At 48.3% G+C, this 13,173-nt stretch overlaps 1 protein-coding gene across 7 annotated transcripts in view; it reads right to left on the bottom strand.

Annotated features, from left to right (window-relative positions):
• The window catches only part of PBX3 (PBX homeobox 3), a 291,273-nt gene that overhangs the window by 30,930 nt on the left and 247,170 nt on the right, over positions 1-13,173 (bottom strand). For all 7 annotated transcript variants that reach the window (XR_010910327.1, XR_010910328.1, XM_067471835.1 and 4 more), the window contains 2 exons: positions 11,449-11,639; positions 9,769-9,904 (listed from right to left, as the gene is read on the bottom strand). Coding sequence is in view for 5 of the 7 variants with exons in the window: in XM_067471835.1 (XP_067327936.1) it covers positions 9,769-9,904; positions 11,449-11,639 (327 nt within the window). In the remaining 2 variants the exon portion in view is untranslated. The remainder of the gene's footprint in view (positions 1-9,768; positions 9,905-11,448; positions 11,640-13,173) is intronic.

The raw sequence follows: 13,173 nt of genomic DNA, 5'->3' as shown, positions 1-13,173 counted from the left end.
TTGGAAGCAGTGAAAGGAGCAGCGGATCGTACGTTATGTTTAACCTGCATCCCACATCCAAATGAATACCTCCAGCCAGGGTGAAACGGCCCCGAGCAGCCAACTCCCGTCACCACCAAAAACCAGAATTATTTTGCAAAATTGGTTCGCTACGTTGCATCCTTCCTCTCGTCAACCGATTACCGGGACTCAAATACAGATGATGGCCGCATCTGGCTCCCCATGCCTTCCCATTGTCTGGAATGCAGGAATGAAGGGGGTTGGCGGCCATCAAAGAAAGAGCTGTCCCCAGGGTATCCTTCACCCCCTTTTGCGGCTGCCTTGGTCACCCCCTCCTCCATCCCCACCCCTGCTGCTGCCTTGAAGCCCCAGGTGACCTTTGGAGAGAGCGGTGGGAGGCGGGCGGGGAGGAGAGAGAAGCTTCCTACAGCGTCCACCAAAGCTCTACCAAGCAGCCAGCTTCTTCCTGGAAATGGCTGGATTAATTCTTTGTGGCAGGAGGAGAGAGTTGGAGATTCCAGCTTCCTTAAAGGCCACCAATAAATGCAAAGAATTTCATTTATGGAGGAACATCTAAGTCAGTGGTTCCCAACCTTTTTTTGACCTGGGAGCATTTTGACCATGGACCACTTGACCAGTGACTACTTTGGTCTGGGGCCACTTGAACAGGGACCACTTTGACCGGGGAACACTTGACTAGGGAACACTTTGGGCAGGGACCACTTTGACCAGGGAACACTTTGCCCAGGGACCACTTTGACTGGGGGCCACTTTACCAGGGACTACTTAACCAGGAACCACTTCAACAAGGCACCACTTTGACAAGGGACCACTTTGACTGGGGACCACTTTGATCGAGCATGACTTGATCATGGACCAATTTGACCGGGGACCACTTCGAGCAGGCACTTCTTAACCAGGTACCACTTAACCAAGGACCACTTTGACCAGGGACCACTTGACCAGGGACCACTTGACCAAGGATCACTTAACTGGGACCACTTTGACCAGGAACCACTTAACCAGGGACCACTCTGACCAGGGACCACTTTGACCAGGGACCACTTGGCTAGGGACCACTTGACAAGGGATCACTTTGATCGGGAACCACTTTGACCAGAGACCACTTGACTGGAGACCACTTGACCACAGACCACTTGACCAGTAACCACTTAATTAGGGACCACTTTGACCACTTTGACAGGGGACCACTTAACCGGAGACTACTTGACTATGGACCACTTTGACCAGGGACCACTTTGACCATTGACCACTTGACCATGGACCACTTTGACCAGGGACCACTTTGACCATGGACCACTTTGACTAGGGACCACTTTGACCAGAGACCACTTTGACCATGGACCACTTTGACCAGGGACCACTTGACCATGGACCACTTTGACCATGGACCACTTTGACCAGGGACCACTTTGACAATGGGACCATTTTGACCATGGACCACTTGACCATGGACCACTTTGACCAGGGACCACTTTGACCATGGACCACTTTGACCATGGACCACTTGACCAGGGACCACTTTTACCGGGGACCACTCTCCAACATTAGTACGAAAAGGGTTACGAATCGGTTTTTGGTCAACTTTATATTCGGTTTGGTTATTTGGAATGCTGGTTCAGGAAATTGCATTGGCTAGACTACATCAGCTCCAGCTTCTGATACAGTACAATTATGGAGATGAAAGTCCCAAACCAGATTCCAGCCACCATCATTTTACAGAGAGTCAACGCACGCCAAAGAACTCACACTGCCATTTGCATGGCGTTCTGTGTAGCATTTGTCTCCGCTCTCATTTCCTTCCTATGTGTTAGAAGTTTGGGAGGGGAGATGAGGCATAGGGAGAGAAATAAAGCTCTTTAGCATCACATTTTTCATGAAAACAAACTATCTCCACATTAAAAACCAAGCAAAACAACACAACGAACATCATTCCGTTCCCAATCACTGAAGGCCAATTCATTAATTGGGCTTAACTGTATATTACATTTCAAACAATACCCTTGCACTTATTTATCATGTTAATTACAAAGTGAAATTAAAAAAGCAGTAAATTATGAGTTAAATCTTCAAGATGCACAGTCGCGGCAAGATGGTGGCTCCGATTCTCTCGCTGACAAGAGCGATTGCTGGAGGGAAGTTGCATTTGCTCCATGAAAAAGGGAACGATGGGAATTAACGGGCCACAAACCGGGCCAGATTTTGTTCATTTTCATGGTCTACATAGGGACCACCAAACGCAGCTTGGCCCAAACACGCATCAAGGAACATGAAAGGCACTGCAGACTACTTCAACCAGCCATAGCAGAGCACCTGATGAACCAACCTGGAACTTCATTTTATCTGAGAACACAGAAATGCTGGACCACTCTCACAACCACCATGTCAGACTACACAGAGAAGCCATTGAAATACACAAGCATGTGGGCAATTTCAACAGAAAGGAGGAAACCATGAAAACAAACAAAGTCTGGCTACCAGTATTAAAAAAACTCTAAAATTACAACAGCACAACAACAGAGAGGAAACAAACAAGGACATCTAATCACCTCTCAACAAAAGTTTGCTCCAGGCACAGTCAGGGCATTATATGCTAATCAAGGTGGTCAGTTGAAACATTCACACATAGCTCCAGCAGACAAGAGTGCTTTGTCCCACCCTGGTCATTCTACAGATATATAAACCCTTTTGCCTAGTTCCAACAGACCTCACTACCTCTGAGGATGCTTGCCATAGATGCAGGTGAAACGTCAGGAGAGAATGCCTCTAGACCATGGCCATATAGCCCAAAAAACCTATAACAACCCAGTGATTCCGACCATGAAAGCCTTCGACAATCACCTTAGTATCCCTACGGATGTCCCGATCCTCAAACACTCTCTGCTTCATTCAGAAAAAAGCTGCACTCGCAGAGCTCAGGTGGTGTTGTATTTCAATGTTGACTTTTGTGGCGAGGTGGATGCCAAGGGAACTGAAATAGTCAACATTTTCTAATGTTACACCATTAAGTTGTATTTCTGGCATTGGAGAAGGATTGGCTGGTGACAAGGATGGTAAATCGTCAAAACAAGCGGGTGTCTCCAGAGCAACATCCTTGCAGATGGCCAATCCTTTCACACCAGAAGCGACTTGCAGTTTCTCAACTTGCTCTCTTGACACGGAAAAAAACATTGGGGGGGGGGGTGTGAAGATTTCTTCCTAACATGAACCCTTGGGAAGTCTGACTTGGCCACGGTGGTCCACGCTTTGGTTACATCCCATTTAGATTACTGCAACGCTCTCTACGTGGGGTTGCCCCTGAAGACTGCCTGGAAGCTATAACTAGTCCAACGTGCAGCAGCCGGACTACTAATGGGAGCGGGGTACAGGAAGCATACTACTCCTCTGTTGCGCCAGCTCCACTGGCTGCCAATCAGCTTTCGAGCACAATTCAAAGTGCTGGTCTTAACCTATAAAGCCCTAAACAACTCCGGCCCAATTTACCTGTCCGAACGTATCCTCCCCTATGAACCATCAAGATTGCTAAGATCGTCTGGAGGGGCCCTGCTCTCGATCCCACCGGCCTGACAGGCGTGGCTGGTGAGGACGAGAGACAGGGCCTTCTCGGTGGTGACCCCTCAACTCTGGAACTCCCTTCCACTGGAGATCAGAACTGCCCCTTCTATCCTAACATTCAGGAAACAGGTGAAAACTTGGCTTTGGGGATTGGCATTCGACGAATGAGCCATGATCCTGTGATATGGATGGATGACGATGAATAATGATTTTTGATGATGACTGACCACTGTCATTATATGATTGTGTTTTGCTATTTTAATGTTTTAGTGTGATTTAGAATATGATGTTTTAATGACTGTCTGTAATATTGATGTTGGAAACCGGCCAGAGTCCCTCGAACGGAGGTGAGAAGACCGGTATACAAAACTGCTAAATAAATAAAACCCATCCACATGAATAGGCCAGACTTTACCAAGAGATATTGACAAGCTGGAATGTGTCCAGAGGAGAGTGACTAAAATGATAAAAGGTCTGGAGAACAAGCCCTATGAGGAGCGGCTTAAGGAGCTGGGCATGTTTAGCCTGAAGAAGAGAAGGCTGAGAGGGGATATGATAGCCATGTATAAATATGTGAGAGGAAGCCACAGGGAAGAGGGAGCAAGCTTGTTTTCTGCTTCCCTGGAGACTAGGACGCAATGGAACAATGGCTTCAAACTACAAGAGAGGAGATTCCATCTGAACATGAGGAAGAACTTCTTGACTGTGAGAGCCGTTCAGCAGTGGAACTCTCTGCCCCGGAGTGTGGTGGAGGCTCCTTCTTTGGAAGCTTTTAAACAGAGGCTGGATGGCCATCTGTCAGGGGTGCTTTGAATGCAATATTCCTGCTTCTTGGCAGAATGGGGTTGGACTGGATGGCCCATGAGGTCTCTTCCAACTCTTTGATTCTATGATTCTATGATTCTTTCACACCAGAAGCGACTTGCAGTTTCTCAAGTTGCTCTCTTGACACGGAAAAAAAAATAGGGTGTGTGTGTGTTGATTTCTTCCTAACTTGAAACTCATCCACATGAGTCGGCCAGGCTTTGCCCGGTGAAATCGTATCATACATGCATCTCACTTTTAAATTCTAATTAGTGTCTATCGGAACAAGTTCTCCCGTCAGCCGGAAGGATGGGAACCGGAGGAAAAAGGCTTCCCAAGCGCAAAGGAAGTGGAGTGGAAAAAAACACGCCCGGGGGCTGTTTCATTTGTCCAGGCGAGGAGGGCTTGGTGCAGCGTGCGCCTCCGTGTTGTGTGTGCGTGTTCACGTTTCCATCTTCTCCCATTTCTACAGGAGACTCCAGGCCAGATCCTTCCATCCCTTGCATATCTGAATGAAACAGCCAAAGGGCAAAATCGAGCCAAGTTTCTGCTGAGAGGCGACAAGGAGGAAAGGAGGAGAAGAGGGCAGATGTGGAGCTTTGTCTGTCCATCTCTTGCCCCCAAGGCAACAAAATCCAAGTGGGGGGTGAGAAATGTGAAAGGAAGGGGTGGGTGGAGGTGGGAAGAGGAGATAATGAATGAGTGCAAAACGAGGACAAGTGACAAGAGAGATCCTTTCAAGAAGGACAAAAAAAGACGGTGAAGATCCATCCAGGCAGGCGGGTTCTTTCCCCCCTGTTGTTGTTCATGGAGATGTTCTTAATCATTGGCTTGGAGGCAGAAGAGAGAGAGAGGCGAGGAGAAAGGCAGGGTTAATTTGACATCTGGGTTTGCAGGCGCTGCTTCGCTTTCGAGAGGGGCGGCTTTTGCAAAAATTCCCCGAGCCTGGCGAGCAAAACAATGACACTGCCAGGGAAAGATAAGCCAAGGAATTAAGGAACAGGGTGCCTCTGTCTGGAACCACAAGGAGCTCACAAAGCCCTTGCGCACACAACAAACCTGGGTTTTTTCCTGAGCGTTTCCTTCCCTGTAATCTAATTTAGTAGATAGAAGGTTTTATTCTCTCACTACCATTCTTAAAAATCCCTTGACCATGGCATACCATAGGACAGTGGTTCTCAACCTGGGGGTCGAGACCTCTGAAGGGGTCGCGAGGGGGTGTCAGAGGGGTCACCAAAGACCATCACAGACAGTATTTTCTGTTGGTCATGGGAGTTCTGTCTGGGAAGTTTGGCCTAATTCTATCGTTCGTGAGCTTCAGAATGCTCTTTGGTAGTAGGTGAACTATAAATCCCAGCAACTACAACTCCCAAATGTCAAGGTCTATTTTCCCCGAACTTCACAAGTGTTCACATTTGGGCATATTGAATATTCGTGCCAAGTTTGATCCAGATCCATCATTGTTTGAGTCCACAATTCTCTCTGGATGTAGGCGAACTACAACTCTAAAACCCAAGGTCAATGCCCACCAAACCCTTCCAGTATTTTCTGTTGGTCATGGGAGTTCTGTGTGCCACGTTTGGTTCAAGTCCATTGTGGGTGTAGCTCAGAATGCTCTTTGAATGTAGGTGAACTATAAATTCCAGCAACTACAACTCCCAAATGACAAAATCAATCCTCCCATCCCAACCCCACCAGTATTCAAATTTGGGCATATTGGGTATTTGTGCCAAATTTGGTCCAGTGAATGAGAATACATCCTGCATATCAGATATTTACATAACGATTCATAACAGTAGCAAAATTACCATTATGAAGTAGTAATGAAAATAACTTAATAGCCAGGGGTCACCACAACATGAGGAACTGTATTAAGGGGTCGCAGCATTAGGAACGTTGAGAATCACTGCCATCGGATGTATTGTCAAAGACTTTCATGGCCGAAATCACTGGGTTGTTGTAGGTTTTTGGGGTTATATGGCCACGTTCCAGAAGCATTATTTATGTATTTATTTATTTACAGCTTTTATATTCCGCCCTTTTCACCCCGCAGAGGACTCAGGACGGATTATAGTGTACACATATATGGCAAACATTCAATGCCAATTTTTGACATACCAACATATACAGACATACACAGAGGCTATATTTAACTTTTTCTGGCTGCCGGGGAGCTGTCGCTTTCCTCGTCCATCTGCGACACTGATGAAGTACTTCCGCATTCCCCGCATGCTTCCCCGCTGGAATGCTTTGCTGGAGTCTTCTTTATGGCCTCATAAATCAGTTAATTTAGCCTCCCCACACTTTTTTTAAGGTGGTACCTAATTTTCCTACTTGACAGATGCAACTGTCTTTCGGGTTGCAAAGGTCGACAACAGGCTACACACAATTGGTTGGAAACCCACTCCAACCCGGGCTGGCTTCGAACTCATGACCTTTTGGTCAGAGTGATCTTAATGCAGCTGACACTCAGCCAGCTGCGCCACAATCCCGGTGCATTCTCTCCTGACATTTTGCCTACATCTATGGCGGGCATCCTCAGAGGTTGTGAGGGCTGTTGGAAACTAGGAAAACTGGGTTTATATATCTGTGGGAGAATGAACCCTTGTCTGTTGGAGGCAAGTGTCAGGAGGGCACTGCCTCCATGACAAAATGGGGTCGGACTAGATGACCTTTGGGGTTCCTTCCAAGTCTAGGATTTGGAGTCCAATGGAGGCCTTGAAACACAGCGTCAAACTTCTAGGATGTCATGGAGGCCTTGAAACAGAAACTGGATGGCCATTTTTTGGGAGGGATTGAATTGTGCCTTCCTGCATGGCAGAAATGGGGCCGGGCTGGATGAGATTTGGGGATTCTAGAGAAGTCCTGAAGCAGAGCCTGGAAGGCCATATGTCAGGAGGGCTTGGGTTGTGCCTTTCCTGCATAGAAGAATGGGGTTGGATTGGATGGCCTTAGGGGTCCCACACAAGTCTAGGATTCTATGGAGGTCTTCAAACAGAGGGTGGAGGGCCATCTGTCAGGAGGACTCATGTTACGCCTGCCTCCATGACAGAATGGGGTCGGACTAGATGACCTTTGGGGTTCTTTCCAACTCTACAATTCGGAGTCCAATGAGGACTCGTACACATTTACCTGTGAGAAATTGTGCAAGTGGGAAAGGGCTCAGATCGGCTCCAAGAAAGAGTACTCGAAAAGCTTCGAAGCCAAAACATCCCTATCTTCCCATTCTGTTCCTCAAACCCAACATCACAAACCCATTGTCGTATATGGTAGCAACATTTTCCCTCCCCTTTCGACATCTTATGGCTTTATAAATGCGTGAAAGCCAAAGCGCGCAAAATCAATAATGCATGATAGGTTTGCAGTGTCGTTCTGCGCGCAAGGCAAGGCATCAAAAGTCCCCCTGTTCTAGGACTCGGTCTTTGGCTGTCTCTTCTCCTCTGCTTTTGTTTTCTCCCTTTCCTAAGCGAGCGCACATTAAAGACGAGTGTGATGTCTTTAGAATCTGGCGTTGTGAAGCCAGCGTTATGTGTTTGGGCACAGAGAGAAATCTTAAAACTCTCCCCACAGCGAAAGTCATCTTTTTTTCTGTAGCAGGAGACACGGATCCCACTGCAGTATTTTAAGCCCCTGACACTTCTAATGTACCAAAGCGCCTGAGTCGTTTTGTCTACTAGACTTTTATTGCTCCGGCACAAACAGCTGTCATTGAACTGTTACTGAAGGGCTGCGTTCAAGCTGCCGGCGAGGAAGAGCCTTCAGCCAATCGAAGGGAAAGCGAGCTCGGAAAATACACGTCAGGGTCAGTGTTGAGATTGAATGCTTTCACGGCAGGAGAGAGGAACCGATTCACTTAACCACCTGATCAACAGGTAAGAGCCCAGCTTATTTGTCCGAACGTATCTCCCCCTACGTCCCACCTCGAAAATTACGATCTTCTGGGGAGGCCCTGCTCTCGATCCCACCTTCGTCGCAAACACGCTTGGTGGGGATGAGAGACAGGGCCTTCTCAGCGGTGACCCCGCTGCCTGTGGAACTCTCTCCCCGGGGACGTCCTGTTCTCAATCCCACCTTTGTCGCAAATACACTTGGTGGGGATGAGAGACAAGGCCTTCTCAGCGGTGGCCCCCCGCCTATGGAACTCTCTCCCTGGGGACGCCCTGCTCTCGATCCCACCTTCGTCGCAAACACCCTTGGTGGGGATGAGAGACAGGGCCTTCTCAGTGGTGGCCCCCCGCCTATGGAATTCTCTCCCCAGGGAGGCCCTGCTCTCAATCCCAGCTTCGTCGCAAACACGCTTGATGGGGATGAGAGACAGGGCCTTCTCAGCGGTGGCCCCCCAGCTATGGAACTCTCTCCCTGGGGAGGCCCTGCTCTTGATCCCACCTTCGTCGCAAACACGCTTGGTGGGGATGAGAGACAGGGCCTTCTCGGTGGTGGCCCCCCGCCTATGGAACTCTCTCCCCGGGGAGGCCCTGCTCTTGATCCCACCTTCGTCGCAAACACCCTTGGTGGGGATGAGAGACAGGGCCTTCTCAGTGGTGGCCCCCTGCCTATGGAACTCTCTCCCCGGGGAGGCCCTGCTCTTGATCCCACCTTTGTCGCAAACACACTTGGTGGGGATGAAAGACAGGGCCTTCTCAGCGGTGGCCCCCCGCCTATGGAACTCTCTCCCCGGGGAGGCCCTGCTCTCGATCCCACCTTCATCGCAAACGCACTTGGTGGGGATGAGAGACAAGGCCTTCTCAGCGGTGGCCCCTCGCCTATGGAACTCTCTCCCCGGGGAGGCCCTGCTCTCGATCCCACCTTTGTCGCAAACACCCTTGGTGGGGATGAGAGACAGGGCCTTCTCAGCGGTGGCCCCCCAACGAAATTAGGTCAACAGCTTCCCTCCTTTCCTTCAGGAAAAAGTAGAAGATGTGGCTATGGGACCAGGCATTCGGATAGCAGGCTGATAATAAAAATGACGGCAATGCTATGGAAAGGCTTCGGATTAAGTTGTTGATCGTGGAACTTGGACTTAGACATGCCAACTTATTCAATTTGCACTATTTTAAATGGTTTTTAATCTAATTTTAACATTTTACTTATTATGTAACTGTTGTTTTATCGATTTGTACATGGGGGCATCAAATTGTTGCTGTTCGGGATTCCTCATCTTCGGAAGAGGAAGGGGAGCAGGGAAATGCTCAGGAATTGGAGGGAGAAGAAGAATCAGACGATGAGGGTTTGAAAATGCCTACATTTCTAGAGAGACAAAAAGGGAGCACAGATGGCGTTCAGATAGAATAGCTGCTAAAAACGTTGAGCTAATTGGGAGACACCCTAGCAGCTCGTGACTCTAACCTTCATGAAAATGGAGAGCCAGCTGTACACACTCCAGCTTACCTGTGATACTGTGATGCTGCATTTCTTTGCCAGCTCTTCTTTGGCTTCTTCACTAGGGTAAGGATTGCTGAGGTGAGAGTAAAAATATTCGTTCAAGATTTCTGTGGCTTGTTTGCTGAAGTTGCGCCTTTTCCGCCTGCAAAGAGGGGAGAGCAAACAAGGAAAAGAGAGTTGTGAGAGATTACTATTGAAAGACAGTAAGGAGATGTATGTAGAATGAATATCTCTCTGTCTCCAATCCAAGTTCATGAACACTTACAGAGAAATCCTACCGGTTAAAAAACAGTGGTTCCCAATCTTTTTTTTTAACCAGGGACCACTCTGACCAGGGATCACTTGACCAGGGAACACTTTGACCAGGACCATTTGACCATGGGCCACTTGACCAGGGAACACTTGACCAGGGACTACTTAACCAGGGACCACTTGACCGGGACCACTTTGACCAGGGAACACTTTGACCAGGGACTACTTGACCAGGGTATACTTTGACCAGGGACCACTGGACCAGGGAACGCTTTGACCAGGGACTACTCAACCTGGGACCACTTGACTAGGGACCACAGGGACCATTAGACCAAGGACCACTTTGACCAGGGACCACTTTGGCCATGGACCACTTGACCAGGTACCACTTGACCAGGGACTACTTGACCAGGGACTACTTGACCAGGGACCACTTGACCCGGGACCACTGACCAGAGAACACTTTGACTAGGGACCACCTTGACCAGGGACCATCATGACCAGGGAGCATTTCACCAGGGACCACTTTGACCAGGGACCACCTTGACCAGGGACTATCTGACTATAGACCACTTGACCAGGGACCACTTTGACCTACCCAACCTGGGACCACTTGACCAGGGAGCACTTTGACCAGGGACCATTTCACCAGGGACTACTTTGACCAGGGACCATTTGACCAGGGACTACTTTGACCAGGGACCATTTGACTAAGGACCACTTTGACCAGGGACCACTTGACCAGGGACCACTTTGACCAGGGACCACTTGACTAGGGACCACTTTTGACCAGGGATGACTTGACTAGGGATCATTTGACCAGGGACCACTTTTGACAAGGGACGACTTGACTAGGGACCACTTGACCAGGGACCACTTCACCAAGGACCACTCTCCAACATTAGTACCAAAAGGGTTGCAAATCAGTTTTTGGACAACTTTAGATTTGGTTTGGTTATTTGGGGTGCTGTTTCTGAAAATGTCATTGGATAGACCACATCATTTCCAGTTTCTGATGCAGAACCTATGCCATCCAGTAGTCGCCATCTGCTCAACCACAGAAAACCATATTTTTATAAGCCTCAGCACTATAAGAGGGTTTCATGAGACCAGTCGTTTTTGTTACAATGGTGTAGTAACGGTGAGGCTGCAGACCTTATTCTAGTTCTTGTGGGCCACTAGTGGTCCTCAGACCACAAGTTGAGAACCACTGGGTTAAATGAAAGCCTACCAAAGGGAAGACCCGTTATCTTTCATCACTCATGAGAGATAGCAGGGATTCACCTTACATATCTGTTTTGCCTCCAAATATTATTTTCAAGGAAAGAGGACACTGAGCAAATAATTGACCAGGATTCGAAGGAAAGACAATCTTCGTAAACGTTGCAACATACTGGTCAAGCTGAATAGCGAATCACTCAAGGTATAACCTACCTGGCGTCAAGGAACCGCGATCTCAAGATCATGACTGCTTCGCAAGTGCTTTGTTTGAGCTGCATCTGGATGGAGCTGAATTTCCGATGGATGATGCCCACCATCCTCTCGATCTCCTTTGGAGAAATGGGCCGTGTCCGACTCTGCTCTCTGAGAAGGTTCATCACGTGTGTGGTGAATTCATTGCAGGCCTAGGAGCGAAAGGGACTATTAGAAAAGCTGATCGGTCAAGTCTAAGACTGAGGTCTTCAGTTGCAGCAATCATCACAACCAGGTTTAATTTCCATACAAGCAGCCACAAGAATGGAGCCCATTATTAATGACATTATATGGATGCACATGGTGTATGAATTCCATCTGTGGTACACTGTTATGGTTCCTGTCACCAGCCGCAGGACTTGGTGTGCCACAGGTGACAACTTGCTCACCTCTCTCAGCAATGGTTGCTGGAGAGCAGAAAGGATTGAAGAGCACCTGTCTATGTTTCCAAGGCGAGATACAAGCCAGGGACATCTGCCACCAAAATTGAAAACGCATCTAGTGATCTCCCCAGAACAAGTTGCAAACCAAGGGTATCTTCCATCAAAATTGAAGAGGCATCTGGCTATATCTCAAGAGGACATCTTCCACCAAGATACACCAAGGTTCTCCAGATGTCTCAGACTGAAGAAATTGAAGAAGCATCTGGCTATGTCCTCAAAGTGTGTTCAGAGTGGGATGCCACCACAACTGAAGAGGCATCTGGCTATATCTTGAGAGCAAGATGCAAAACAAGGACATCTTCCCCCAAGATACGTCACAGTTCTCCATATGTCTCAGACTGGAGAAATTGGAGAAGTACCTGGCTATGAGTGCAATTCAAAATGAGATTCCACCAAAATTAAAGAGGAATCTGGCTATCAACGCCAAAGCAAACTAAAACCAAGGCCATCTTCCCCCAAGACACACTACGGTACTCCAGAAGTCTCAGAAGGAGATGTTATTGGTCTGAGTCTGGTACAGGAACATAGCCAGGCACTTCTCTGCTCCCTTGGCTCTCCACCAGCAATGGGCGGCTGCAGCAGTAAGATAGTGAATTCAATGCATGTGTGTGTGTGTTGAGTTGTTGTAGACCATATATGGGCAAACCCAGGCCCAGATGTGGTCCCTTGGGCTTTTTTCTCCTCCCTCTCATCATCCTATCCTTCCTTCCTTCTTCCCTCCCGCCTTCTCTTTCAGCCTTCCTTCTCTCCTTCCCTCTCTCTTTCTCCCTTCCTTCTTTCCTTTTTGTATTTCCTTCCTTCTCTTTATTCCCTCCCTCTCTTCCTTTCCTCCTTTGCTCCACTCCCTTCCATCCTTTCGTCCTTCCTTCCTTCACTCTTGCATTCCTCCTTCCCTCCCTCCCTCCCTCCCTCCCTCCCTTCCTTCCTTCCTTCCTTCCTTCCTTCCTTCCTTCCTTCCTTCCTTCCTTCCTTCTTTCCCTCCCTCCATTCATCCTTCAGTTTCTCCCTTTCTTCTTTCTCATTTACCTTCCTTCTTCCCTACCTTCTACCCTTTTCTTCCACCCTTCCTTCCTTCTTTTGCCTTTTCTTCTGTGTCTTTGCTTCCTCCTTTTCTCCCTCCCTGCCTTTCTCCCTTTTCTCTTTCCTTTCTCCTTCCCTTCTTTCCACCCTTTCATCCTTCCTTCCCTTTTGTCTTTCCTTCCTTCCCTCTCTCCCTCTTTCTCCTTCCATTCTTCCCTTTCTC

The sequence above is a fragment of the Anolis sagrei genome, chromosome 11 (genome assembly GCF_037176765.1).
Source record: "Anolis sagrei isolate rAnoSag1 chromosome 11, rAnoSag1.mat, whole genome shotgun sequence".
NCBI classification, from domain to species: domain Eukaryota; kingdom Metazoa; phylum Chordata; class Lepidosauria; order Squamata; family Dactyloidae; genus Anolis; species Anolis sagrei.
This window is presented reverse-complemented; position numbering and strand designations above follow the sequence as displayed.